General features: G+C 39.4%; 1 protein-coding gene across 6 annotated transcripts in view; it reads right to left on the bottom strand.

The window, feature by feature from the left end:
• The window catches only part of ATRX (ATRX chromatin remodeler), an 85484-nt gene that overhangs the window by 42170 nt on the left and 15359 nt on the right, over positions 1 to 27955 (bottom strand). For 2 of the 6 annotated variants that reach the window (XR_014617516.1, XM_084269003.1), the window contains exons 3-12: positions 26288 to 26343; positions 24558 to 24610; positions 22832 to 22956; positions 21492 to 21611; positions 17205 to 17314; positions 15006 to 15073; positions 10566 to 13486; positions 7469 to 7547; positions 866 to 996; positions 220 to 399 (exon numbers count right to left, since the gene is read on the bottom strand). Coding sequence is in view for 5 of the 6 variants with exons in the window: in XM_084269003.1 (XP_084125129.1) it covers positions 220 to 399; positions 866 to 996; positions 7469 to 7547; positions 10566 to 13486; positions 15006 to 15073; positions 17205 to 17314; positions 21492 to 21611; positions 22832 to 22956; positions 24558 to 24610; positions 26288 to 26343 (3843 nt within the window). In the remaining variant the exon portion in view is untranslated. The remainder of the gene's footprint in view (positions 1 to 219; positions 400 to 865; positions 997 to 7468; positions 7548 to 10565; positions 13487 to 15005; positions 15074 to 17204; positions 17315 to 21491; positions 21612 to 22831; positions 22957 to 24557; positions 24611 to 26287; positions 26344 to 27955) is intronic. The other 4 variants (XM_084269006.1, XM_084269004.1, XM_084269005.1 and 1 more) reach the window with 4 other exon arrangements.

Raw genomic sequence — 27955 nt, 5'->3', positions numbered from 1 at the left:
ATCAACCTAATTCAGAGGATGCATTAAGTAGAGAGGGCCGCGCCTGACATTTAAAACTAAACTATTTATCAAACACACGTAAGAGAATTTGAGATTTAATACACAAAAGTTTATACAGAGATGTTTGAATCACTGCATTTCAAATGTCCATTCTGACATGCTTTGGACTTATTTTATAAAAGCAAGTTCATTTTGTGACAAGAAACATTTGTTATGTACCTTTCCTTCTATTTCTGCGCTTCCCTTCTTTCTTCTCTTTTGGTTTCACCTTTTTTTCTTCACCAGACTCTCCATCACTCACTGTCAGCTTGTGTCGCAGCAGCCTGTGTCTGTACCTAGGCTTCTTTGACTCTTCTTCCTCTGACTCCGATTCAGAATTATCTTCTTTTTCATTTACTTCTGTAAGAGAGAAAGAGTCAGTACAACATGCACAATGGTCATTTTTTTCTTATTTAAATTTGGCAAGAAGTAAAATCTGAATTAATTTAGACTAAACTGTGCTTTTCCAGGAAATCATGGACAACATACTGCTGTTCCCACAAATTGCAAGTACTTTACACTGCCTGAACGCTTGGTGTGTCTGTTCCAACGACTGATCTGCTTATTCCTCACAAATCCCTGTAACTTCTGAGTTGGTTACAATACCAGACTAATACTAAAAAACTACACTTACAGAAGAGTAAAAGAGATGACAATCCTCACGACTATGTACACTGGCCACTATCTGACAACTATCTATTGACATCAATGACCTTTTTTTTGTTGAAAACCAAAGGAACATTAGTAATTGTAGTTTTCCCAAGTGACCTTTGAAATTATGACAGACACTGTACCACTTTTTTCCCAGGTGCTTTTTGGTGCTCACCATCATCTCCTGGGGTTTCATTTTGTTTTCCCGTTTTCTTTTTTCCTTTGTCCGATTCATCATCTGAAGATGCATCCTCATCAGAGGAAAGATTGGCTTTGATTTCTTCTAAAAGCATTTTCTTGGCAATTCTTTGAAGTAAAACAGAAAACACTATTTATTCCACTGTTCAAGTAAATCTACAAACGCTAAGTGTAATCCTATACCATTCAGAACTTCAAAAGAAGGGTTGAAAGCTGAACAAAAAAAAGACACGATGAAAAGTCACTGTGGTAAGACAGGACGTATCAGCCAAAATCTCATGTTAAATGTAACGTGTTAACTTGCTTTTAGAAAGCAAATCTGTATAAGGCCTCTTAAAAAAAGAAGTTCCATGCTTTGCAGCAAGACTAGAGACAGTTATAACATGTACAAGCTTAAAACGTTTCATTTTATTCACAGTCTATGCGGATGGACTCTCGGTTCTGGGACAGGCACCTATATGAGTTCTAACTGTAAAGAGAATGAGAAGGTGCTGCAGAGCAAATCCTAATACACCAATCACTCCCCTCCAAAAATGTTAGCATGCTTACTTGATCTAAAACAGTGAGATTCATTTCCTGAGGCACTAAATCTACTTGACTAGTGTCTACATCAACAGTAGGTTTTCAAATCAGTGTGTCACTGAACGCCTGTTAAAAACTACTGCAAAAGATGCAGTAAAGATTAAAAAAAAAAGAAAAAAACAATGTATTACCCTATTTCTACATAGCTCGGCTTCAACTGTGTTGCCAGTCTAATTGCCTGGGCCCACCATACTGCAAAAGAGATGCTGCAGCCATTGAAGCAACTCACGATGGCTCAAGGCGAAGTGACATCAAGTGCCTCAGGGGGAGAACCCCCCCCCCACCAAATCCCTCAGAGAACTATGTGCACCTGCCTTAGAGCAACCACAGTGAAAAATAAAAGACCATGTGTATACACACAAAAACATTTCATCAAACATTACAGGACCCGATCTGCAAAGAAAAACTTCCAATCCTATTTCCTGTTCCACAAACAGCTCAGCTCCTCACAGGTCCATTTCTGCACAGGAGTGCTTTCAGCTAATGTACAAGAAGTTATTGTGGGAAAATAATTTCTTTACCTGCTTTTGCGACATAAAACCCCCCTATCTTCTATGAATCTATGCAAGGCAAAATATAAATCATGTCAAAAGCACAGGAAAATGAAGGACTTATCTGAGAACTTGTACTTCTGGGGGAAAAAAAATCCTGAAAGAATGAAACCAGGCCTTTCTCACATAAATTTCAGATATATTATCATTTTCATTCCATGGCCACCAATTTCAAATGAAGATTGTATTTTTTTTTTTCCTAGGACAGATCTGGTCTGTGTTGCCTTTCAGGAGAATTAACGTAAACTGTATGTACCTGGTTCAGAACAGGAAAGCTTTGAGACCAGTCAAACAACAATTCAAACCCAAGGAAAGTGAACCTCACGCAGGCCTCACGAGGAAAGCGTAAAAAGGAACAGTGATTTCCTAAGGGCGGCTCCTTAGACATGGGAAAAGGCAGTTGTTCCTTTAACACTATCAAATAGGTTTTTAAATAATCCGTATTTCAGTTTTCAGCATGAAACCTGTCCCTGAAAGAAAGGAATTTTTGAAAGGGGATTTTCCCAAGGCAATTTTCCCTAACACTTCACACAGTATTTTCCAAAGAAGTTCTACCAACACTGTATATTCTGCTATAGTTAAAAGATGGAAGTGAAATTGTTTAATAAACATTTAAGATTGCTCAGTGTGTCACAGAATATACATCAGGAACCGAAACACCCCCCTCTTTTGAGAAACAAATAACTGATTAGAACTTTACAGTGCAGCACTCTTGGTAATCTTTAATTCCATATATATCAACAGATCACAGCATGAACCCAATGAAAACTTCCTAAAGTCCATAGATAAGTAACATCTTCCAAATGTTTTTTCATTAGGTCCTTGCAGAGCATTTGGAAAACAGACTTAAGGTTTTGGGCCTTGTTGGATTTTTTAAAACCCACCACTTCATGTATAATAGCAACAGGAATCAATAAACCCTTATCAAGAAATTAGGACTATATTTCTTCCATCTCTTAATGGTCAGAAGAACTTTTTCTTCAAAATGAAACTGCTTGGAATATCGCAGGCTGGCTTCTCTTTAAAAGATGCTCATATAAATTATTGACCTTGAATTCTACTCCAGGAAATATGGACAGCAGCAGTTTGGATAATTTCTTGTTAAAAAAAAATTGCCAAAGTTCTGCTCTGCAATGAAGAAAAAAAAAGAAAAAAAAAAAAGCAGCAGAACACTAAAGGGATCTGTAAAACTTCAGAACTCCATCCTGAAAGCCCTGCCTGGCAATTCTGCCTTTGACTTATTGTGGATTGTCCTCAAAGCATTTGCACTGTCAGCTAGTAGGTGGGTAACAATACTTACCTCTCATACAAGTCACCTTTATAATGTATTTCTGTTTTTTAAACAAAGGTTGACTTTTCTCCTTCAGGAAAGATGACAGACGTTTTTATCTGTTCTTTTATGGAATATGGTTTGGAGGTGGGGGGGAGCAAATGTATCATTCACCTAAAAATACCACACACCAAATCTACTATCTGCAAACAGAAGATGCTTTATTTTCCTACTAATCATCTTCAGAACCACCAACCACACCAGATAAATTTACTTTTTTCTAATTATAGTTACTGCTTTTATACTCTGAGATAAAACTCAGGCACGTTTTTAGCTAGGGTAACAACTGAACTGCTCTCAAGCAAACAGGCAGAACTGTGTGTTCAGCGCCAGAGCCACATCCTCCTCAGGGCATTCTACTGCCATGGCATTAGGCTAAAAAGCTAACACATTGTTTCCATGTTCACAATTGAAAAGATGCCTGGTTTTGATGTAACTACATATCTGAGATGAATTACAAGTGTAAGCAATATTAGAACCAAGCAGATGAAGCCTTGCAAACGTCTCTGACAAGTGACTAACAAAGGACTTCAGTGAATTACACTACGGGGCTCTTGAGACTGGTTCTAAATTAAAATGTATGTGGCCCAAGATAATGTTATCACTTTTAAGATATAAACCCAGTTCTAGAGCAGACAAGTTTCTAAGCTAAGAAAGTTCATATGCTAGCTTTAACATTTTAATATTTGCATGAACAGCAGACTGCAAGCGCCAAGAAAAACAATGGTGATAGTGTGAAAACTCCCCTGCTCACATTGTTCCAGAGAAACCCATGATGAAAAGATACCACAACATATACTCAGGTCAAGGACATAAAAAACGGTTTTGGCCAACCAGAGGTAAGAGTTGAACACTACAAACCTGTGGAATTAAGCAGCAGACACCTGTGTGACCTCTGGCAGAGGATGTCAGGGAGTGAAAAGTAAATAAATCCCCCCTGCATTCCATTCACTTCTGCCACTGATTTGCTGTGACCGTGATTACGGCACGTTGCCTAGCCCTGCACCACAGTATCTAAAGACACTGTGAGATTTCTATAAAGGACATTTTGCCAACACATATTTATGCAGTGCCTTCCAGAATGGGGCTGTCACCTCAACCAGGAAACAGAAAACCAACTCTAGAATAAAACAGTATATAAGTATGATTTTATATAAAGCAGGATTTCGTATTTCACCTTTGTAAGAATGATACCAGCAATACACATTTAAAACTAATGAATTGGTTACTATGTATTTTTTTACTTATGCTAAAAGAAAGCATTTTAAGTGAGAGATGGGCAATCTAAGAGCTATCCCATGGTTTGCTTAGTCACAGAACAGGATTACTTTACCCTTCAGACATTTCAGCAAAAATGGAACAGTAGGTACAGCCTCTCATGACATGGAGTTAAGTCCACATGCCAATTTGCACCATTCTTGTTCATGAATTTTAGAGTGCCAATCTGATGAACTCCTTTGTTAATTGTCAAAAAATCTTGGTGAGACACCACCACTATAAAAGTATTTTTTCTTCTTATAAAATAAATTTATCTATCAATTATCGTGACATATTAGTACCAGTTAGATTTGGCAATCAACTCACATGTAGTGTTCATAAATACCTACTACTTACACGCAGAAATAAGGTTGCCCAAAACAAGCCTTGGATGGGGAATGGGAAGGGGAAAGAACATTTTTGTGTGGCTAATAAAAGCCACCGTTCTTTCAGCTAGAGCATACTGAATTAAATGGGCCTTTGGTAACTTACAAATTCAGAACCATTTAAAACATAGTTTGAGAGATGAGTATTTGGATGAAATGACATACACATTTACCAAAAAAACCAAGAAAAAAAAAGAAATAAAACCAAATTGTGAAAACTGCCAAACAACACCTTGTTCTAAACCCTGTACTGGCTTTGTGGGAAGAGTCCGATTTTTGAGCTGTCAGAGTTGTATTAAATTAAATGCTTGGACAAGAAAAACGTTTTACAAAAATTTATTGCAACCATCAAATATTTAAAGGCATTCTGCATTTAATACACTATTAACCTCTTCATTAGTAAAACTACTGCAAACACATTAAACAGTACCATTTAAAAGATCAGAAGGACCAATAATAGATAATTACACAACATAAGAGGAAAGCATACAGCACTGTATGTCATATTATGATCCACTTGGATACTGCATTTTGGCAAAGATGATTTCAAGACTATTAATATTCATGTCATGCACATCCAAAGGTATGCAAATAACAGAACATCTAAGCTAGAGACTTGCAAACATGAGAGTTCCCACACTACAAATACCCGGTAGGTACTACATACCCTCTTTGGCCTGGAAGAAAATAGGCAACTTATCTGAATAGTAGGCAAACTATTTAAACACTCTGTGTTGAGTAAACAGAAGAACAAACTTTTAAGTTCTTGAAATTTGTTCCATCTTTTTACATTTTTGTATCTCTGATTTTGGTGCCAAGTACAACATGTGTGAAGGTAAAAATGAGACTGCAGTTACCAGTTAACATGTCTGAAGGTTGACAAAACTGTTTATTGACAAAATACCTCCCCACCTCAAATATATATTCAAAATATCCCCTAAATAAAGTTTTCAACAAAGATACAGCTTAAAAACAAAGTACAGAAACTGATTTTTAAACCCCAAGTTCATAGTACTGAGTTGTTTGTTAGCAATTGGGTTAACTCATTTACCAATATAGCTCTTAAACTATTCAGAAAGCTCTGTCAGCAATGTTTGTATGGGAAACACTGAACTTTTGTCAAAGTGTGTTGGCTTAGTTATCACCCAGAAACACTTAAGAAACCAAAAAAAGGAAAAAGGGGGAGGGGAGTGTAATATCAAAGCAAGACTGAAATCAAAGCATAATTTTAAAAAAATCTTCTATACCAACTTTTACATGTTCTGCTTATGACCCTGTGCTATCAAGTCCCTGTGGAGCAGCTGTCTTTAAAATCTGAATTATTTGACTAGATCTGATGACTGAAAACAGGCAACTACATCAGCAGCAGCATTTTGATGCCAAACTGAGGTCTGTGAAGGATATAAACCAGTGTTTTTCAAATTTACTTCAGCAACAGATCAAAACATACAACTGTGAAACAAAGATACCATATTCTAAATTGTGAGGCTCAGAAGCAGAAAGAGACTCCAGCAGCAACTGTGCAAAGCTATAAAGCTGGTCCCATACATGCTACATGGCAAAAAAAAATCAGTTTCTGAAACACTGTATATCAATCTGTTGAATAACTCTTTAGTCTAACTACAATAACTTCCAAAAAAGAAACTGTGGCTCGTGATTGAGCAATACTTCATGTGCATTCACTCATTAGGAAATAAAGCTGGTTTACATTTTCTAGCCAGGCTAATTTTGATAACTAACAAATATAACATGTCTTAACTAACTAACCCAGATACATCTTTATTGAAGTTGAAACTGAAGCAATCCATAGAAGCCGCAGCGCTGCAGATCTATGCAAGCACTTAAAATTTTCTACGTGTAATTCATCTCTTTGATACCAGTTGAGCCTATGCACAGTGCTTGTAGAATCAGGGCCTTAACTACCACATTAGTCACTCCAGCTACTCTTTAATGAATTAAAAGCTTGGTTTCATTAAAATACCTAACACTGTTTTCTCCACACTGGTGTTTTCTCTTTATTGAGAAATGGTATTTCAATTTAAAAAGCAAATTATGCAACAGGAATAACGAAGTTCAATCTAAAATATTTTAGCACTGCATATTGCACACGTGTTTTTACTTAACTACCTGAAATTCACATTTACCAGAAAAGTAGGTTTTTACCTGCTCGAATGCAATACTTGTCACAAACCTCACACTCAATGGAAACGTAAACAGCACAGTGCTGCAGTGCATTTATAACACACCCTATGCAAGGTGTGTTAGCTAACACTTGGAAATACTTTCTTTGCATTTCTGGATTTGGCCTCTATTTTCTGGCCCTTTGTTCAAGCTTGCGGGAAGCCCGTGAGCGAGTCTTTACAAGGCAGGCAGTCGTGGGTTTCACAACCTGCTTGCTCTTCCGTTGCGCCGGTTTGCGCCCACGCCTAGGGTGTGTTATAATCTTTTTTAAGTCCTTATGGATGGTATCATACCTATTCTCAGGATCGTCATCATCATCATCTTCCTCCTCCTCCACTGGAACAGCCCTTGATTTAGTCTCTCCCTCATCTCCTGGGGGAGGAAGGGGAAACAAAAAACCAGAGAACATCAACACTTGATACAAATCAAGTCCGCAATAAACAACACAGCACATGAACTCCTGTCTCTGCCAAGAACGCCCAGATAAAAATAGCTCAGTAATACCACCGCTATTCTACTAGCAAACAAGAAAGCCAGTTACTTATTCTAACCTATAAAAATACATTTTTTAATTAATAAAAGTCTCTAGTTTTTCAAGAAGCACTTTTACCCATGTCATATGCTTGCTACTACATGAAACTCACAATTCTTTCCTTATTACATAATTTGAAATCTGGGTTTTTACAGGAAACCATTCAGAGATTGAATACCCCACGTAGGATTCAGGAATGACGTCTCTGAAGAAGTTACTAGCTCCGTTGAGCATAGCACAGTATGATCCCTGCCTTTCACGTTCACATTATGTTCCTGGCTTGGACCAAGAATTCTAGCACACTCCAGGCCTTTCCCCATTCTCTTCACTCATACTTCTGATTTACACATTAGCCAAATCTGCTAGTTAATAAAATTACGCTTAGGAAAAGAGACCTCAAAATCCTAATAAACTGAGATCCCCTTATTCATAGTTACTGTTTATCTTCTATCTAAAACTAGACTTTGAATGGCTTACTCCAAGTTGTTCTAAGGTACACTTGTCCTGGCATTCCGACTAGCCAGATGTGCAACAGGAGTGCACAGGAGGGTCACCAATTTCTTGGGCTTACATACACATACATAGCCTCTTGGCTGGCCCTGATTCCAAGGGCCGCTTAACAATCAGCATACACAGCTTGTTCAGCCACAGAAAATACTCCCTTGTTACTCACCTATTAAGTCAAAAGCAAACCAAAGCGAAAGGGCAAGTTTGGCTTCCTCTTAAAATAATCTAACAACGGCAGATTCTCATAGAATCATACAGTAACTAAGGTTGGAAGAGACCTCTGGACCTAATCAACTCCATCCTCAAAGCAGAGCTAACTCCAAAGCGAAGTCAGTTTCCTCAGGGCCTTGGCCAGGCAAGTGTTGAGGATTTCCATGGAGAGGGATTCCAAACTTTGAGAGCACAACCAGTTTCAGGCTTTGAACATCCTCAATGTTAAGATTTTTTTTTCCTACCACCTAATCAAGAGTCTTCCTTGCCAAAACCTGTATCCGTGGTCTCTTATCACACATCTGCCTCAGCCTTGTCTTTAATTTTGCGTTAGGTGATTAGGAGAGAGCAATTAAGACTCCCCATTTTTAGCATTCTCTCTCCAGGCTAAAATAACTCACTCTCTCTTAGCCTACATCATCCCACATCACCATCTCATTCTTCCAATTTGTACACCGTTATCTGTCTTTCCCATCCAGTAATTATGTTTTCTCTTGTGACTTGCAAGTGAAACACGGGCTCCTGCTGCCTCAGACACCTTCTCATGGATTACAGGAGATTACAAGCACTTTCCTCCTCCTGGGCCATTTCAATACCAAGCCTATGAAGCTACTTTCAGAAGAGAATTGCTCACATGCAGTGTGTTTTTCCTTGCTGGTCCAGTGATGCTGAGAGCTACTGCATATGGGCTACTGTCATCGAGCACCAAGGTGTCTTAAGAGAACTGGCAGCTACCACATATAAAATATTAGTCCATTACTATGCAAATAATTAACTATTTGCAATCTCCCCCAGCAATGGCATCACCAGGGAAAATGCTGCTTGGCAGCCATCAGGCAAAAGCCCCGGTATTACAGAGAGACAGAACTAAACTTACTTTATCGAGGACCTTGAAAAAGAAACATTACAGGGCTGTGTAATATGCAGAACCAGAAACTTTATTTCACACTACAATGATGCAAAATAACCATTAATCAAACTTTGCTTCCTTACGGGGCTCTCAATCCACAGCAGCACCTGTGAAAAGTGACCTTTGCATCTGCAAAGATGAACAATTTTCCAGAAACTGCAGGAAAACTTAGGGAAGAAAATGTTTAGGCATCAAGCCCACAGGAAAAGGACAAACATCATGTTTTATTTCAAATCAGGATGTTTTGTTTGTTTGTGGGTGGGATTTTCATTTTAAGAAGCGTCAAACAACAATTCATTTAGTGCTTGCCTACAAGGGGTTTTTGTGAAAGCCAAAATGCAACTATGTCCCCTCTGCTATCTTCATAACCAGATCTCTGTTTTATTTATTGCAAACTACTGTAACTGTTGGCTCAGACAGAGTAAAGTCACATACAAAAAGTTCTATGGAACCTCATTAGAAGCACACAAATATAAAGTAATTTACCTGTCATGGTAATTAAAGCAGCAAACAGGTCTCATTTTTTCTAGTTGAAAAGTCATTTATTAAAAACATGCATACTATCCATGTACCACACAAAACCACCCTTCCTTCTTAAGTTCATCAAAGCCAAATTCAACAGTTCAGAACTTCTTTCTAATTTCCTAAAGATGTAAGACACTCATGCACTGATAAAGTAGTTCTATCTTGGCAAGAAGAATTATTACTATTAAACCTAATGTGGAAACAGTAAGCTGTGACAGACACCAGCTGTTCTAGGGCTACATGAGGCTCATGAGGCACAAAGATCTACTTGGGTTTTAAGATGAGTACCACAAAGGCACAAGCCTGTAGAGCCATCTCAGGTGCACCACCATGAGCCGACAGGTTTGAGTCCACCAGCTATCTAGTGCTTACAACCAGTTCCTGCTGAACAGTACCTGGGCAGCCAGAGAGCAGAACCGGCTTTATAGCCGTGTTGCAAGAAATACTGCAGGAATTACAGGCCACAGCTTCCCAAGCCTCTCTGTTCACAGTGACAGCCTTTTCCCCCCCCAGGTGACAAGCTACACAACTTGAAATGAGTACTTCCAAATCAGCATCAGGAAATCTAACTGACCACAAACGTTAAAATGTCTAATAACCTATTTACGAGTATTTTCCCTGCTAGATTGTTACACAGGACCCAAATGGTACAAGTGTCCTCTACTTGTATATTAACAACATATGGAGACGAACATCTTTTGCACACCTGATGACTGACAAAATCCTGCACCAGACGACAGCATTAAGTTCTCAGTCACTGGCATGATTTTCTGCTCATCGCTGCTTCCATCACCTGTCGAATTCTGCTCATCATTTTCTTCCTTACTAGATGAGGAAGAGGAAGTAACAACCTCCTTTTTCAACAGTTTCTTTTTTAAGTTACTCTTTTTACTTTCTTTCATTGACCCTCTTTTCATCTTTTTCTTACTGCCTTCATAAGACTCCTCATCAGAAGAGGAAAAGGAGTCATTCTGTTCTTTCTTGGAAATTTTCTTTTTGTGACTCATTTTTTTCTTCTCTTTAGTTTCAGTTTGTTTTTTACACCGTACAGCATCTTCAGAAGAACTCTCTTCTTTCAGGGGAGATTTCTCAGCATCAGAGGATAAATCCCTCTGTACTCTTTTAGATACTCTCTCTCTCAAATTCATCCTTTTCTTTCCTCTAAGTCCTGGCTCATTTTTAGTTTTGTCGTTTTCAGAGGAATGGCAGCTTCCTTTGTCTGGAGATGACTTTTCAACGTCGGAAGAGGAATCATCTTCCTCTTTCTTGTAACTTTTCTTTTTCAGTTTTTCAGATTGCTTTGCTTTGGTTTCTGATCCTTTCTTATTCTTCAATCTGTCTTTTGGAGATTGAATACCATGCTCTTTCTTTGCAGATTTCTCTGCACTATCTGAAGACGACTCTTCCTGTGGCTTTTTCTTTTTCAGTTCCTTGCTCTTCTTAGCCTCAGGCAGCGCTGCACTTTTAGAACTCTCCTCTTTCTCCAGAACAGACTTCTCAGCATCAGAAGACTCATCCTGTTTCCCCTTTCCAGTTTTTTCTTTCGAGTCTCTGTTTGCCTTTTCCTTAGCAGCTGACCCTTTACCAGTTTTCTTCTCTTTAGGAGAATGATTAATCTCCTTCTCTGGGGAAGACTTTTCAGCATCATCATCTTCAGAAGATTTCTCTCCCTTCTTCTTCAGATTCATCTTTCTCTTACTGCTGACTTTTTTCCTCTGCTCTTCTTCTGAGGAATCATAACTATCTTCTTTTCGTGAGTATTTTTTCTTAGCTTTTTTTGCAGACTCAATTTTACTCAAAATTTTTATTTCTTTTTCTAATTCAGAATCGTAGTTGGAAGAATCTGAGTGGTTTTGTCGTTTCTTTTTAGCAGCAGCAGAATTTTTAGCCGATTTGCCTCTTTTAGCATCTAAATCTGAACCAGAACTGGAACTTTTTCTTTTTCGTTTTCCATTTTCATCCTTTACAGGTTGATTCTTTAGGAAACCTGAAGTCTTCTGATCATTTGTTGGTACTTCACTGTTGCTATCAGTATCTGAAGAACTGTGACTCATCATGGCTACTTCTTTAAGAACAGCTGGCATCTCATCAGAATCTGAGCTCGGATCTAATACGTATGGCGTTTTTGATTTGGGAAGTTTATTAGGGCTAGGCCCATCGGCAGTACTGTCAGAAGCATTCCTTTTATCGTTTTTCCTCCTTTGCTGTTTTGCTGATTTCCTCTTACGTTTTTCATTACTCGTGTCATTGCTGTCTTCTTCTGAGTTTGATGTCAGAGGGCTGATGTCTGCTTGGCGCCTCAGCGGTGTGGTCTTCACACGCGGCGATCTCCTGAGGTCAGACTCCTCCGCAAGCGAGGCGGTTTCGTTCTCCACGGCGGGTTCGCTGCCGGCATTATGATTTTGTTCTACAGAAACACAGTTTTCTGCTCTAGGTGTTGCATCAGTGTCCTTCCTCCCTTTTTCTAGATTGCTGTCTTGACCTTCAGCTTTAACTGTAGACTCTGAAAGGGAAACAGGAGTCAGTTTTACAATCAGTTCTTTTGTTCCTTTAGCTGACGATTTTAACTTAGAACCACCTTTGGTATCTTTCACAGGAGTGTTTGACTTTGTATTTGAATTTAGACTGTCATGATCTGTTCCTGTGTTTCCACTGTCTTGCTCATCTGATGCAATCTGAATCTCCATAGCAGATTCTAGAGTCTCAAAAATATCTTCTGGAACAGATGAGGGAATGGACACTATATCCATGTCTAGAGCCTCTGTACTATTAGGCTCATACTGAGGTTCCTCATTTCTGCCAGACTTTTTATCTTCACCGGACACACGCTTGTTCTCTGTTTGTTTTGCTCTCGAAACACTTTGATCCATGGGCTCACCTTCAGGATGCGACACAACTGGTTTCTGCGTCTTTGCAGCGTCATCTTCTTTTGATGCCACATGTTCCTTTGCTTCACCTTTTTTCACCTCATTTTCTTCTGACCTAGCATCAGTTTTTTTCTCTTTGGTAATTTTATCTTTCAGTTTAACATTCAAAGCTTGAATTTCCAGGTTCAGACCTTCTTCTAGTGCAAGGTAAGTTTTTTTCAAGTCACTCAACACCGATTTGAAAGCTTTTAGCTGACAAAGTTGGACAGTTGGGCTGATTTCTACATTTTCTGCAGCGTTTTTCAAAAAGCTTACAAAGCTAGCGTTCAGATTTGTTGTAGTTTCAACCAGCTTTTTTGTTTTCTTAAGCAAGTCTTTTGGCACCATTAGTGCTTTATAGGAATACGTTAGTGAACCTGAATACGAATCATCTAGGTTTTTTTCTTCACCATTACAATTTGAATTATTTCTCTTTGGAGAAAATTTGACCGACTGGTCATATGTTTTACTTTTTTCACTTTCAACTCTGATCTTTTTTTTGTTTTGTTGCAGTAACTGTTCTAGATTTTCAAAGACACTGTCACATGCAGTGACCAAGTCCAACAAAGGCTCTGGATGACAAATGTAGCAGTGCCACTGGCTGTTTTCATGCAGTATAGTTGATAACTCCTTTCGACCCAGGTTGCGCAAAATGCACTTTTTACAGAAGGCGTTATGGCAAAAGTCACAGCAAATCAAATTTCCACCTTCAGCACACCACCTGAAACAAGACACGAGAAACCTAAGAGTCTTATCACCGTATCAAGAAGTTTACATATTTTTCACTATTTGACAAAGAAATGGCATTTTAAAAATTCAGGTCATAAAAGAGATACCCAATAATTAAAAACAGTATTAAGAGCACAACTGAAAAGTACTCAGTTGAAAATGGCGAAGTCAGAAAATTAAGGTATTAGATTAACAGTTCACAAAGCTGAAATCGTCAGTGGTATCTCATTTTAGATAAGACAAAAAGTTAATTGAATTTTGTTTTCCATGTTTCTTCAGACAATTTTGAAAAAGGAAAAAAAAGGGGGGAGGGGATTTTATAGCAAAACGCATCAGCTTGTCTTTCTGAGCCTTAACTGGTCCCTTAATACTGCGGGCACATATGAAAAGAAAAATATATGTATTTTGATCTATGTCTAGATGAAGAGCTGGAAATCAGCAGGCAAGGAAGCCCATAGGCATCACAGTTTCTCCCTGTGCTGCGAGCAGGGGGAAGAAGGGAGCAAAATCCTGACTAAAATCTGCTAAGAAGGGAGTGGTGGGGGAAAGTGTTTTAAGATCTGGTTGTGTTTGTTTTAAGATCTGGTCACGCTCCTGACTCCAGTTTTCACTGTTCTTTGTAGTGTAGTGTAATAAAGTAGGTAGTTTTCTTTCCTTCACTCTGTGTTGAGTCTGTTTAGCCCATGTAATTCGATGACAAGGTGATCTCTCCCTGTCCTTACTTTGACTCCCGAGCCTCTTAATATATATTTTCTCCCCTGTTCAACTAAGAGGGGAGTAATAGACTGACCTCCAGCCAGGGCTAAACCACCACAGCCCTTTTATTCTTTTTTTGGGGGGTGGATAAGGATAGTTTACTAGAATAACAGAAAGATAAATATAATAGTGATAATAGGACTTTAGAGCAAAAAATGTATGACACTGGTGACACACAATACAGTTTCTCATTGAACCACACAGCTCAGGCCGTGCAGCCCAGAACCATCCCAGAACTGGACCGTCCCCAAAAACTGTGCGTCCTGGAACCTCCCGCTCCTCCTCCCACCAGTCCCCCTTTATACTGAGCATGACATAATTGGCATGGAATACCCCCTTTGGCCAGTATGGTTCACCTGTCCTGGCTTTGTCCCCTCCTTTCTCGTTAGCAGGGAAATAGGAAGAACTGAAAAAGTCCTTGATTGCTTGGCAACAACTAAAAACATCAGGGTGCTATCAGCACTGCTCTCATGCTAACTCCCAAACATGGCATTCCATCCGCTGCTAGAAAAGAAATTAACTCCATCCTAACCGAAACCAGGGCATTATAAAATGTTTTCCTGTTCATTACTAAAATGACAAGCAGATATTTACAAAATCCCCGGAGTTGAGCATTTCTCAGTGAGAAATAATTGATGATTTCAGCTCTTGCATATTGGTCTTTTTCTGTCAGGAAGTTCATTACAGCAAGAAAAAATAGCACATCAAAAGACAACAGGAGAGACGTGGGTTTTATCCCAGCTTTGTACACTTACCTACACTGCTCATCCATCCCATCTGAATCACGGCTAATGTCATCGCTCATGTAATACTTGTAGCAAGTCTGTAAAGAAGGAGATAGGACAATGAATCTTTTAGTAAATCTCAGCTGGACTTGAGTAATTGATATGATTTTGGCACGTATTAGAAGCAAACCATTAGAAGCAGCAGCTGCAAGGTCTTCGGCTTTCTAACCCTTATACAGTTGTGTTAACCTAAAAAACATCTTCCATAGATGTAACAGGTCCTAAACCATGACTTCTTATTTAGATGGCTCCAGGTTTATTTGAAAAATGGCTATGTATTTGCCTATTTTGGAACATCAACTGAATGTTTCTCTTCAAATCTCTAAGTTTTTTCCTAAATAAATGAACACTACATCTTCCCTGACATAATTAATCCTACATAAAATACAACTTTCAGATGTATGCTCCTTGTGTTAGCAATTGATCCCATAAGACTTTAAATAAAAAGGTCTTCAGTATTTATCCTGATGTTAACATCCAAGGCTTCAATTTCCTGGTGCAAACTAGGCATCTTCACTGAAAAAATGGTAATAGTAAGAAAAAAATACACACAACTCAAGCTACTAGTAGCAGTGGCTTCAGTTGCTGAATTCTTTAAGCCAAATTTTGAAGTTGTGGGGTTTTTTTCCAGTTGCTACCAAAGAAAGTTCTCCCAGACCTGAAGCTCTACTTTGAACAGGGATTAACAGAAGCTCAATCCTGTCCTACCAAGTGATTCAGTGAATTTAGAACCCAGAAGTGGCTTCAACACGTGAATTAAAAGTGCTGACCCCCCTTTACCTGGAACAGAGTTATACACCTGTTCAACCAAACGAAACACCCTTCCTCCTAGCCACCCCCCCAAAAGAAAAAAAAAAACAACAGTAAAAGCTGCTGTTCAGACACTTGATGGAACATTTAGTCAAAGTAAAAAAGCTTCTCAAGTCTGGGACTGTTCACCTAAGCAGGAGCAGGGGGAAAATAAAAAACACTAGGCACGGAACGCAATGGTAGACAAGGGAGTATGCCAATCAGGGACTTGTGTTCTCTCTCGCATCAACATAAGGCCATGTTCAATTCAGTAAAGATGCAGGAAATCTGGGAGACAACACATGATATAATTATCTAGCAGAGCTCACAGTCAAGAGCTCCTATGGAACCAAACACACTCAAGTCTAAAAAATGCACCAGGTACCTTGCATGCATCACAAGTACATGAACTCTACGTGTTAAGGATATTCAAGTGCAGGAACAAGAGTTAAGATTGAAGTTAACTGAAGTGAAGACTTCAGTTGCCATGTAAGCTGTTTTTTCTAAAAGCACATTTTATAAAAGAAACAAGCCAGAATGAGTAGAAGAAATGAGCCAGAACATTAGACTAGATGGACATGCCTGAGATATGTCAGCTGAGTATTTATCACCAATGGGGAACTGCAGGAGAATCAGAAGGAGGGAAGAGAAGGGGAATGCTAACTGTGCATTGTAATACAGATCTGTATCTCTCTCTCTCTAGAGATATATACAGAATCTCAACAATTTGCAAGAGAAATGTATCCTAGAAAATTAAGAGGTCTCCAAAACAGGGGATAGAGACATTTCCTTTCTCCCATTCCCCACCTCTTCCCAGTACAGGCAGCTCAGAGCCTAACTGAAGCCACCATGAAGCCACACAGCTGAAGATCCAGATTCTGCGTTTGGGTTGTGGACTCCATCCTCATTAGAGAGGCTGCCATAAATTCAAATAGTCCAGGAGCTGGTACACAGGTGAAACTGAGATTGCTTTGAAGCTACTCATGCACTTCTTATTCTGACATTGTTTCATGGACGATGCTTTACCAGGAGATACCAAACTGAATCTGCTCTTGTAATACATTGTGAGTAGGCAGCTATTTCATACAGATGATTTAACATAAAAAATTCACTAAAACTATAGCCTTAAAACTGTAACAATAACTTACAAAGCAACCACAAGGAGTTTAAGTGGGGTATAAAAGAATAGCATTATAAATTTGCAAGCTGGATTTGCCTTTTTCTTACTGCTTTTAGTTTCCTTAATTGTAACAGTTAATGGCTGAAACGTTTACTGATCAATAAACAAGAACTACTCCCACAAAAATCCCACCCAAATCAACTAATATGCATTTCAAACAAAAACAAACAGTAGAAACTGGAGAACTGTTTACCACATACCTTACAAATAAGAACTTTCAGTGTAGGGTGTCTATAGATTGAATCCTTTTGAAAATGGTTCACCTGTTGCCCACAAGCTGTACAGCTTACAATTCCATGTAGTCCTTCCTCTATAGAGAGGATTATAAACCACACATTAATTTCTATTTTTTTAAAAAATCTGTATACACCTATTTCATTTTCTTACAATATTTTGCCTATTAGGTTTTTCATATGCCTTTATTACTTTACCACCCAGCATTCAAGAAATCTTGCTGTAGCCACTTGCCATTGGAAGACCAAAAGAATTTTCCTCTCATTTCTAAACTCTACTTGGGGTCAAAGTTCCATTTGATTTTCTTCCTTTCAGACATTTAATTTGGAATGACTGGTCACCTCATGAGAACTCACCTAAGTAAGAGACATCACAAACTCTCAAAGCTGCTCTAGCATCCTTTACAACTTTCTCACTTAATCTTTGTTCATAAAACACGATCTGAGTTTCAGTTTGTCTTATGCTGTTTCTTTCACATACAGTTTTAGTTTCTCAAAGAAAAATAAGGGAAGACATTAGTATTACAAGGGTTTCATGCATCTCCTCTGTCTGAAAAGTCTTTTTTTCACTTGTTGTCCCCTTCTTGATAGTGGGCTTGGTTTGGGTTGTTTTGAAATTACAACTTTACTATAATCTGTATGCTCTCACCATCTTACTGCTTGCTCCCACCGTCTGCGTACCGCTCTGCTGCTGTGTCTACATTCGGTCAAGTAAGTGTTGCTTTAATGGCAGACCCCCATATCACTCTGAAAGGGGGTGAACTCTGGGCTGGGAGGCTCACTACATGCCAGGCTGACAAACCAACTAATTACACTATGAGACTATTCTGTTTTCAGTGACAGCAATGCTTTCAAGAAGAAGGAAGGCCATTTGTGAAAACTCGTACGCTTTCAAAAACTGAATTTGGACTCGAGGAGACAGAGGTTTGACAGGGGATCACTTCACTGTGCCTTATCTGACACATTCAGTAAGCAGCACTAGGAGATTCAATCATTACTTCATGGTTTCAGGCTGAGGATTGTATTTTTGTTTTTAACATTCTTTAAATAATTGCTAGCACAGAATTGGAACCAAGCACCACTACCACTACGTTAATGAACTGAAAGAACATTCTCAAGACACAACACAAACTACTAGCAATTTGCTACTGAAGCACAACTCAAATAGCTCACTGGCTGGTAAGAGCAGCTAATGCACCCCTACAATTCAGTGAAACTAGCAGGTCTCAAATTTGGGATACAAGATTTCTAGTGTGCAACTTCAAGGCGTGTGCGACTGCATGTACTGCAGAGCTCATGGCCTTGGAGAGCACCTCTTCTGACAGCAAGCACATCTCAAACACCTGCTGGTAAACCTCAAATAAACACATCCATCATGTTGCACTACTTGGATGGGAACACCACATTATGACCGCACGCAGCACAGAAACCTAGCCAGGTTTTGTCAAGTATCACAGTCCTCAAATTGGTGTAAGAGTCACGGAAGGTAACAGCCAATGGAGGGAAAACAAGCTATTCACTGCCAAGTCCCAAACTACTTCCCCCTTCTCTTCAAGGGGAAGTACTGCTGCCTCCTTCCTAAGATCTGCAAGTTGGCCCCAGAAAAACAAACAAACAAAAAAAGACAATTTAGGAGGCTAACCTTTTAAACCATGTTACTACAAATTCTTACGATCCAAAGAAGTTATACAACTACTAATTCATTAATATTGAGAAAATACTTAAAACCATTCCTAGCTACAAGGTTACTAGCAACTGTACAACCATAACCACTGGGCAGACAGAAAACCTGATAATAAGGACTGACACAATACCTCTTACTCTCTTGGATATGAGCATTTGGAGGCTAGAAAGGGTAGAGTTCTATCACTACTCATACTGCTAATACAAACAGGGCATGTAACGCCTGTTAAAAATGCAAAGTTGCACCTGGCAACCAGCACGACAGGCTGGCAGTTTTTATTTTACTGTTACAACTTCTTTACCTGTGCTGTGCACAGAATCCAGGGTCTCAAGTAGCTGGGACTACATGCTTACATGCTTAATCCAGTGTCTGTATGCTGGCTACACACCTCATTCTAGTAGCAAGACAAATGCAAGTGCCTTTTCATGTAACTAGACCTGCTGCACAGAGGCGTAGAAATCAATCTGCACTGCCTCTTCTGTGCACAAAACAGAACTGTCTGGATACACTCCTAGACTCCAGCCATGTCCCTTGCCTGGCTGCCTTTCCTGGTTGGAAATGGGGACAAGGCAGGAGCAGGCAATACCTGTTCCATTCCCCTGAAAGCTGACAGGAGTTTAACGTGTATTAGACAACTTTAATATCAAATCAAAGATTATCAGCAGTGACACAGATACAGCTGAGCTTGCCCTGGATAAAGGTCTGGCTTAAACTCTTGTTGTCACCTCCAAAACTATCTTAAGTCACACAGCGGGATGTGAGTCACCATTCCAGACAAAAGGCCTGCAAGCTTTCTATGAGAGTAAAAGCTGGAATGGCAGGTCAGTTCTGAACTGTCCTGGGGAGGCAGACCCAGGCCACAAAGCTCAAGCAGAAGTACTCCATCTTTTTACCACTATGCTGGAGATTTATGTTGGACCTCATGTAAAACTGTTATCAAGACAAATGGCAAAAGCAATCCTGTGTGCTGAACAGGCCACCCTGCATGAACAAAACGGGACTGACTCTGAAAGATTAATAATTTAGGAGGAAACAGCATTGCTCCAAATGTAACTAAGAGCATGTGTGAGCCCATACGTACACACAGGCACACGTTACTGCTCTTCTACCACAGATGTAAAAACAGCACTTACTGAAGTACAGTAATGCCTTAAAAGAGCAAGTATCTCGAATGATGCAATGGGAAGACTGAATAGTGTGTACCAGAGCTGTTTCTCTGAGTAACCATGCCAGAGTTGTGTGAACTAAGATACTGAGCATTAACAAAAGTACCTGCCTTCTTACTTGCTTTCACACACAATTCTCCCTTTCCTTTACCTTTTGCAGAAAAATGAGAATCATTTTTGTTATCACCATTATCTGCCTAACAGGCTCAGCAGTGACTATGGAAAACCAGCTGGCACAGCAGCTTTTCAAAGATAATCCACACAAGGGCCCACAATTTAAAAACAAAACAAAAAATATTTGAATTATTAGAGGTTTTAGGTTTCTTATTAGCTCACTGATTCATAATATGCCTATATATGTCCCTGCACAAATATGGTTGCTTTCTTGGTGAGCCAGGGAACGTTCCCATATCAATGGTGTTCCAATGGAATTCCTTAAAGAAAGGAATACCTGTAACCACTGATGGCATCCAAGCAACTGCTCCGAATACAAAACAAGAGGGTCCATATGGAGTACCTAATGATGCATCCTATAGCTACTGAAAATAAGTTTCATAGAATCATAGAATCACAGAATGGTCTGGGTTGGAAGGGACCCCAAGGATCACAGAGCTCCAACCCCCCTGACACAGGCAGGGACACCAACCTCCAGGCCTGGAGCTACACAAGGCTGCCCAGGGCCCCATCCAACCCGGCCTTGAACACCCCCAGGGATGGGGAATCCACTACCTCTCTGGGCAGCCTGTTCCAGCACCTCACCACTCTTTCTTTAAAAAACTTCCCCCTAATATCTAATCTAAACCTTACCTCCTTTAGCTTTAATCCATTCCCCCTTGTCCTGCTATTATCTGCTCTTTTAAAAAGTCGAATCCCCTCCTGCCTATAAGCTCCCTTCAGGTATTGGAAGGCTGCAATGAGGTCCCCCCGCAGCCTTCTCTTCTCCAGGCTGAACAAGCCCAGTTCCCTCAGCCTGTCTTTGTAGGGCAGGTGCTCCAGCCCTCTAATCATCCTTGTGGCTCCTCTGAACCCTCTCCAACAGTTCCACGTCCTTCTTGTATTGAGGGCCCCAGATCTGGACACAGTACTCCAGATGGGGCCTCACGAGGGCAGAGTAGAGAGGGACAATCACCTCCCTGTCCCTGCTGGCCACTCCTCTCCTGATGGAGCCCAGGATACCATTGGCCAAGTTTAATGAGAACTAATCTTAGCTTTCACTGCTGCATTGCAGGGGCAGCAATGGAGGCTAATTTCAGCCAGCTAGAATCCTCAATGAACAAAAAGCCAGAAGAGTGGAGGTATTTTTAGGATAATTTATTAGAAATATGGACAATTTTTAGATGTACCAAATGTGGTCATAAGCAACAATTTAAACCCGTTTTAATAAATGTTTTAAATTGTATTTACCTCCACGCTTTTTGGGAGCTTCAGGTTTCATTTTAACGGTATTTCTGCTTCTAAATTCAGGCCCTTTAAAATCATCTTTGTCTTCATTCAGCACTGGCTCAGGCTGTACAACCACTGTACCTAGAATAATTTTATTTAGAAATTGGAAACCATTACACATCCAAATGAAGTGCAAAAGTCCTGTTCAAATAAAAGCCAACACAGCATCTTTAAAAAAGTGCAATCTCTTGACCAAAACTCAACAAAGTTCTGAATGCAAAGGTGTTCACAGCAAAAAAAAAAACAACCAACACCACTAACAACAAAAAGAACCACCACACACTTCAAACTACATCTGTTGGGCAGTTGTAGGACAAAAGCCAAGGACAAGTGGGCTATGAGAAGCAAATCCTGCTCTCTGTCCTGATGTGGTACGTGCAGAACAGGACTGGCAGGCATACTGGGTGTGTATAGACTTTTCTCAGGTCACTTAAATCTACCAAAAGTCATAGTGTAACTACTCTTTTGTCTCTCTTTTCCCTCTTCTATCCAGTTTCCCTCATCTTAATTTATTTCAGTATGAAATAAATGAAAAAGCAATAGAATAAAGCCTGGTTTAGCTTTAAGAAAAATCAGACGTCAATTTTTATTTAAACAGAGAGGAGCATTAAACAAAATTAAGTGAATGAAGAATCATCTTTCCTACTTAAGAGCTCATGTTTAAAATTTTTGTTGAAATAATTTTAAAGTGAGTGCTTTAAATACTGCTACTCATGCAGGAAACAGTCCCTCCAATTTTTCCTGTGACCTTAAGAGGCAAGAAACAGAAGAAATTATTCAAACTCATGCTATATAGTTAAGAAAAGCAGGCTTATAGCATTAACTGTCTTAAAAGGGTGCTTAAAATTGATCCATTAATGACACTTCACCCCCCCCAAAGATTTAGTTTGGTTTCCACTGCTCTAATTGTTAACAACCTCAAAGACAGAACGGTAAAATAAATAAGACTTGAAAATGACAAAATTAGAGACTTCTGCAGAAGAACAGAAATAAATTATTTCCCCTGTTTTATGCTGGTTTTACACAGATGTCAGTAAAAATCTGAAATGACACCACAAGGACATCCTGGTATAGTCAGTACAGCCCTGGTGCTGGGTTCAACACTAAAGGTGCTTGGTTTCCTCTTTAAATGCATGTGCATGAGGCGTGCGTGTTTGTGCACGAGCATGTGTGTTTAGAGATGAAAGCCCACAGGACCTAAGGTAGGCATTTTACTAATATCTGTGCATTCTAGTCATTTATGCTGCATCATAATCTTGGCTAATTTGCAGAATTCAGAAACAAAGACAGACATGAACTACCTTTAGGCAAACTTTTCATATCAACTTCGTTTTCTGAGTTTTCATTTGAAAGATCTTCATTTACAGTTTCATCTAAGATTTGTTCATCGTCTGATCCGACATATTTTGTTACAACTGTAGGTTTCCTGCATAGACAGAAAAAAAAAACCCATACCATGACAAATATTACATATTGCATGACAGGTAAGCCTGGCCCCTTGGAAGCAAAACACCATACTTGTTGGGGAAGCCTATGTTCTTTTAAAATTTGATTAAAACATTGCAAGGTGGGATGCTCTAAGTTATTACAGTAAGTTAGTTGTAGGCTAATTTTCTTATTAGGAACAGGAATTCTCCCCTCCTGTGTGAAATAAAAAGATATACCAATAAAGTGTTTTTGTTTCACAAAGTGTGTATCTAAGAAGGCATGCAGGACAGTCCCATGTGAATGCCTGCTCAGAAATTTTATGCATCATTTCAAGTTTAACAGGCAGCAGAAAGAGGGGACACAGATATTAGCAAGTGACAAAAAGCAGCTGGGCAGAAAAGATGCTTGCAAGGAAATAAAGGAGATGTGGAAAGAAGTTAGAAAGCTGACTGCTGAATAAAAAAGCAGTTGTTAGAATTTCACACAAATGTAATTTAGAACTGAATCCATTAAAATAAATGAGTTTACTATGGCAGGACAGGGAGGGAAAAAAAAAGGAGGAAAAACCCTAAAAGTAGAAAGAATGTTGTGCATAATTTTCAGTATTCTGAAGGTAATATACATGAACTACCACAGAAAATTGTTTTTGTCAGTATCAGGCACCATGCAACAGATGTGTGAGTGAAAATGCCTTCGATGACAGAGAGGAAGCAAAAGCCAAGCCACAGAAATGAAAAAGAGTTCAGCAGGACACTGGATTCAGATGAGGGAGAAATTAAAGCCAAATATAAAACCACACTTGTAAATACATAATCAAGTCAAAAAGAAAAGGGAGAATGAAGAATATTATTTAATTCCAGCAGATATGACAAAAAGACTTGGATAAAAAGGAGAGTGGAAAGAGATACACGACACTGCTAAAGAGCAGTAAGGGGGCAGCTGTTGAAACAGTGTATTCAGAGGAGCTCACCTAGCTACAGAGTGTACTGTAATTTAAAAAATCATGAATGAGCATCAGCTGTGAGCAAAAAGACAAGGAGGAGTTTTACTGGACTGTTACTTCAGCCACAAATAATCTGTCTCCTGTAGGTTCAAACTGGTTGGTAAACAGTTAGCTCCAGACTTTAAATCAAAGAGCAAAAAGGATGAAGCAGAGAGACAGCAAACAGCAGTTTCTGCCCAGGAGAGCTTAGCAGCACCCTTTGATTCTGCAGTCTCCCAACAGTAAGATACATGAAGACTTTTTAACACAAGACCCAATTTACATTTTTGGAAGAATCCTGGATGTAGAAACAGCAAGAATGAAGGAACAATTGTATAAACACCCCTGTCCTGAAAGTACAGGATAATATTCTTGTCTTTGTTAAAAAAAAAATTAAAAAAAAAAAAAAAAAAATCAAGCTCTATGACCTTAATAACCTTTGACTCTAAAAACTGTGTGAAGTTCAAGTGCACTACATGGCATTTGTTTTAGCAGTACTCTGCTAACTTAATGGATTTATACTGGTTTATATTAGAAGCATCTGGCATAATACATAGACTTTTCTATAGTTTCACATGCCAAAAGGTAATTTCTTCATTTTTATTTTCCAAACCAACCTTTTTGAACGTGATGATCCCAAGGATTTTGTTCTCTCTGAAGAACTACTGCCCTAAAAACAAGAAAAAATTAAAAAGTCAACATATTTGTGACCACGTGAGCTGTCAACAAAAGCAATTCCTTACATTAACTAGAACACATCTCAGAAGTCACCAGCACTCCTACCAAATTTGAAAAATTAAAAATAAAAAGCAGAAAGAGTATTAACAGTAAGTGACACACACACAATTTCAAGAGTCAGGCCAGGTCACTTGAACAAAGTCCGTGAGAGTTTCAGGTCAGTAGTAAGGTGCCAAGAAGTCCTTATTCTTTGGAAAACAGACTTAAACCTAGGTGTCACCAAACTCCAAGCTGAGGTACAAATGCTCCCTAACCTCCCTATGCACAGATTTTAAAAGGGATTAGGAGAGGGCACTGCTGTAAGTTCAGACATTGAAACACTGTGCCTATCTCTGAGACTTCGGGAAATTCTCCCCTCACAAGTCTCAACTTGCAGTACCTGCTGCAAGTTCTCTCAGCTTTTGGAAGAAGCGACTGAGAAGAGCTCCTAATCAGTTCTGGGGCCTCCTGGTCTGTATACCTTCACTATAATGACAACTCACGTCATCAGCACATGGGCAAATGCCCTACCTCACCCCTACCTACATTCCCGGGCACTGTCACTTGTTCACAAGTGTCCAGGGTTCCTCACAGTGCTCAGAGCTGCGGGGATTACACAGGTCTGCCCATGTCATTCACACAAGGCAAAGGAGAGATGCAGGTACAGAGGGCCCTGCAAGGCTGGCACAAAGAACCTGGCACTAGTTAGCACGGAGAACCGCCCGAGGAATCAGCCACTGGGTAGCTGGCCCACATGCCAGAAACGGCTGACTGTCCTTAGAGGAAAACTGAATTTTCACAGGTTTCTGCATACACATCATAACTAGGTGTGGGCAGTATCAAATAAATACCTGAATGTACTGCAAACTAAGGCAGGACACAGGCACTTGTGTTTTCTCTGCATGTCAACAAGCTGCCAACCTGAGCGTTTCCAACGGATATTAGTAGGATATACCACATGAAAAGTGTCTTTGGTGTATGTAACACACCATACAGCAGAAACTAGTTCATGTTTAATAAAAAATCTGTACCTCCAGCTGTATTTTTTTAAAAAAAAGCATATTCACCTGAAAGGAAACCAAGTACCTGCTGTTATCTCAGTGTAAATACAAGGTAGAGACCAACTCTTTTAGACCAAAAGAGTCTATTTACACATAAGACAAAGAACAGATTAAGGATAAAAGAACATTAACCAAATTTCTTTTAAAAGAAAAACTCACTGTGCAATATACACTTTGCAGTTCCTAACCCAGAATGCAATTGCACACCTCAGGAAAGTAAAACCTAACTCAGTGTGTTGAGAGACATCTTTCCCCAGAGCTACTGTGCATCAGAAAGACAAGTAAGTTGTCCAAGTAAATTTCTGTATTTCCGGAATTTGGAAATACGGAAGGGAGGAGAAAAACAATTGCTTATATATGCCTAAAATCAAAGTGAGTACAATTTTAAATTTAATTTTATCTTTGAAATATGTTACAGCTAATGTTTTTAATCAGCATATGATGACATTTAGTGCATGGTTCTGACAATATTCTTTATTGTAAAAGCAACAAGGTGAACTCAGCGTTTCCTGTACCAGCCATTCTGCACTAGATATGCAACTAAAACTCAAAAGCACTTTTATTCCTACCTCTTCTCTACTGTTCTCCATTGAAGATGGACTACTTTTCGGTTCTCTACTCTTGCCTATGGAGAGAAATTAAAGAAATCCACTGAAACACAAGAAGTATTAAATTCTTCACATCATACATCACAGCATTGCTTACGTCTCACCAGTGTGAATAAAGATGACTGTGTGAAATTCAAAAACAAAGTGTTGCACAACAGAGTCCACTATTACAACATCAATTTTACAGAAATCATTTAGAAATTACTTTCAGTTCAGTTGTTCACAGACTGAAAGACAGCCTTCCCACTGGTGCAAAAATACTGAAGAAATGAAAGCACCTCTGTGTATGCAGAAGTAATACAGTTAGTGCAACTTTTAATCTCCAAGAACATTAAGCATCTTATCTTACACATCTTGACATTAAGAATACTGAAAAATTATTTCAAATACATTGAAAGTATTGAAGCTGGGATCATGGAACCAGAGACAAAAATCTCATTTGACACACGTGATACAGAATTTCCAATTCTCGATCTTGAGAGCTGTGGAATATAAAACCTAAAGACATGCAACCCATTAATATCTGTTCTATCCACCAGTCATGTAATGGAAGGGAAAGTTTCAAGTTCAGTGATTCAATGATACACACAGCAACAGCAGTAGCAAATAGTGGCACTACTGAGAAACATCCAAGTAAAGTAGTAGTGTAATTACAGCAGATGTCTCATGACCATTTTTGATTTTAATGTCAGACTGCTAGCACTGCAACTTCTACACTTCAAACCCCCGCCCCCCAAAAAAAAACCAAAATCTGACTAGAAAATTTAATGCTGGCTATCTGACCTAGGGTTAACTGTGTGGGTAAATTTCAGCCAAAATTTTCCAGCCATATCTGCATGTGAAGCTAAGGCAGAGGCAATTAAAAAAAAGGCAAAGACAAAGTTTTTGACCTTTTTAAGTACCTGAGATTTCTTCTCTAGAATATTACAGGCATTTCCCCATTCTGAGGAAAGAATCTGAAATCTGGAATAAGAGTGGCATTTCTTCTGGAGACTAGATGCTGCCCACCTTCTACTGTTGTCCAGTTTTGCCCAAGTGATAATTCCACAGAGTAGAAAATACCACTCTGTACATACTCAGCAGAGATTTGTTCTGCATTCAGGTGGTTTACCAGACTGCACACACACTATTCCTAAAAGCGATCAGACATGCTCCATCCTCAGTTGCTACACTGAGGATGCAACTGGGCCTTAGAGTATAGCCAAACATGTGGCAGCCCCTCACAGATCCTACTGCTGACCGAACTCCACGTGCTCCGGTGCCTTAGGTTCAACTACAGCAGTTACATTCTCTTCCCAGCAGCTGGCATAGTCCTGTGCTTTGGGTTTAGGATGAGAATAATGTCAATAACACACTGATGTTTTAGTTTTTGCCAAGCAGTCAAGGACTTTTCAGGTTCTCATGTTGGCCTGCCAACAAGAAGGAGAGGAGACACGCCAGGACAGCTGACCGACACCATCCAGAGATCTATCTGTACACCTCCATGCTCAGTACGTAACTGGGGTAGCTGGCTGGGAGACAGCAGAGCTCAGGAACTGCCTGAGCACTGGTTCTGGGTGCACAGCACAATCGCATCACTTGTTTTCTGTGTTCTTTTACCATTTCCTTTTCTGCCTTGATCTCAACACA

The sequence above is a fragment of the Gallinula chloropus genome, assembly GCF_964237585.1.
Source record: "Gallinula chloropus genome assembly, chromosome: 11".
Classification (NCBI taxonomy): Eukaryota; Metazoa; Chordata; class Aves; order Gruiformes; family Rallidae; genus Gallinula; species Gallinula chloropus.
The sequence above is the reverse complement of the archived record's forward strand: the minus strand, read 5'-3'. Positions and strand labels throughout refer to the sequence as shown.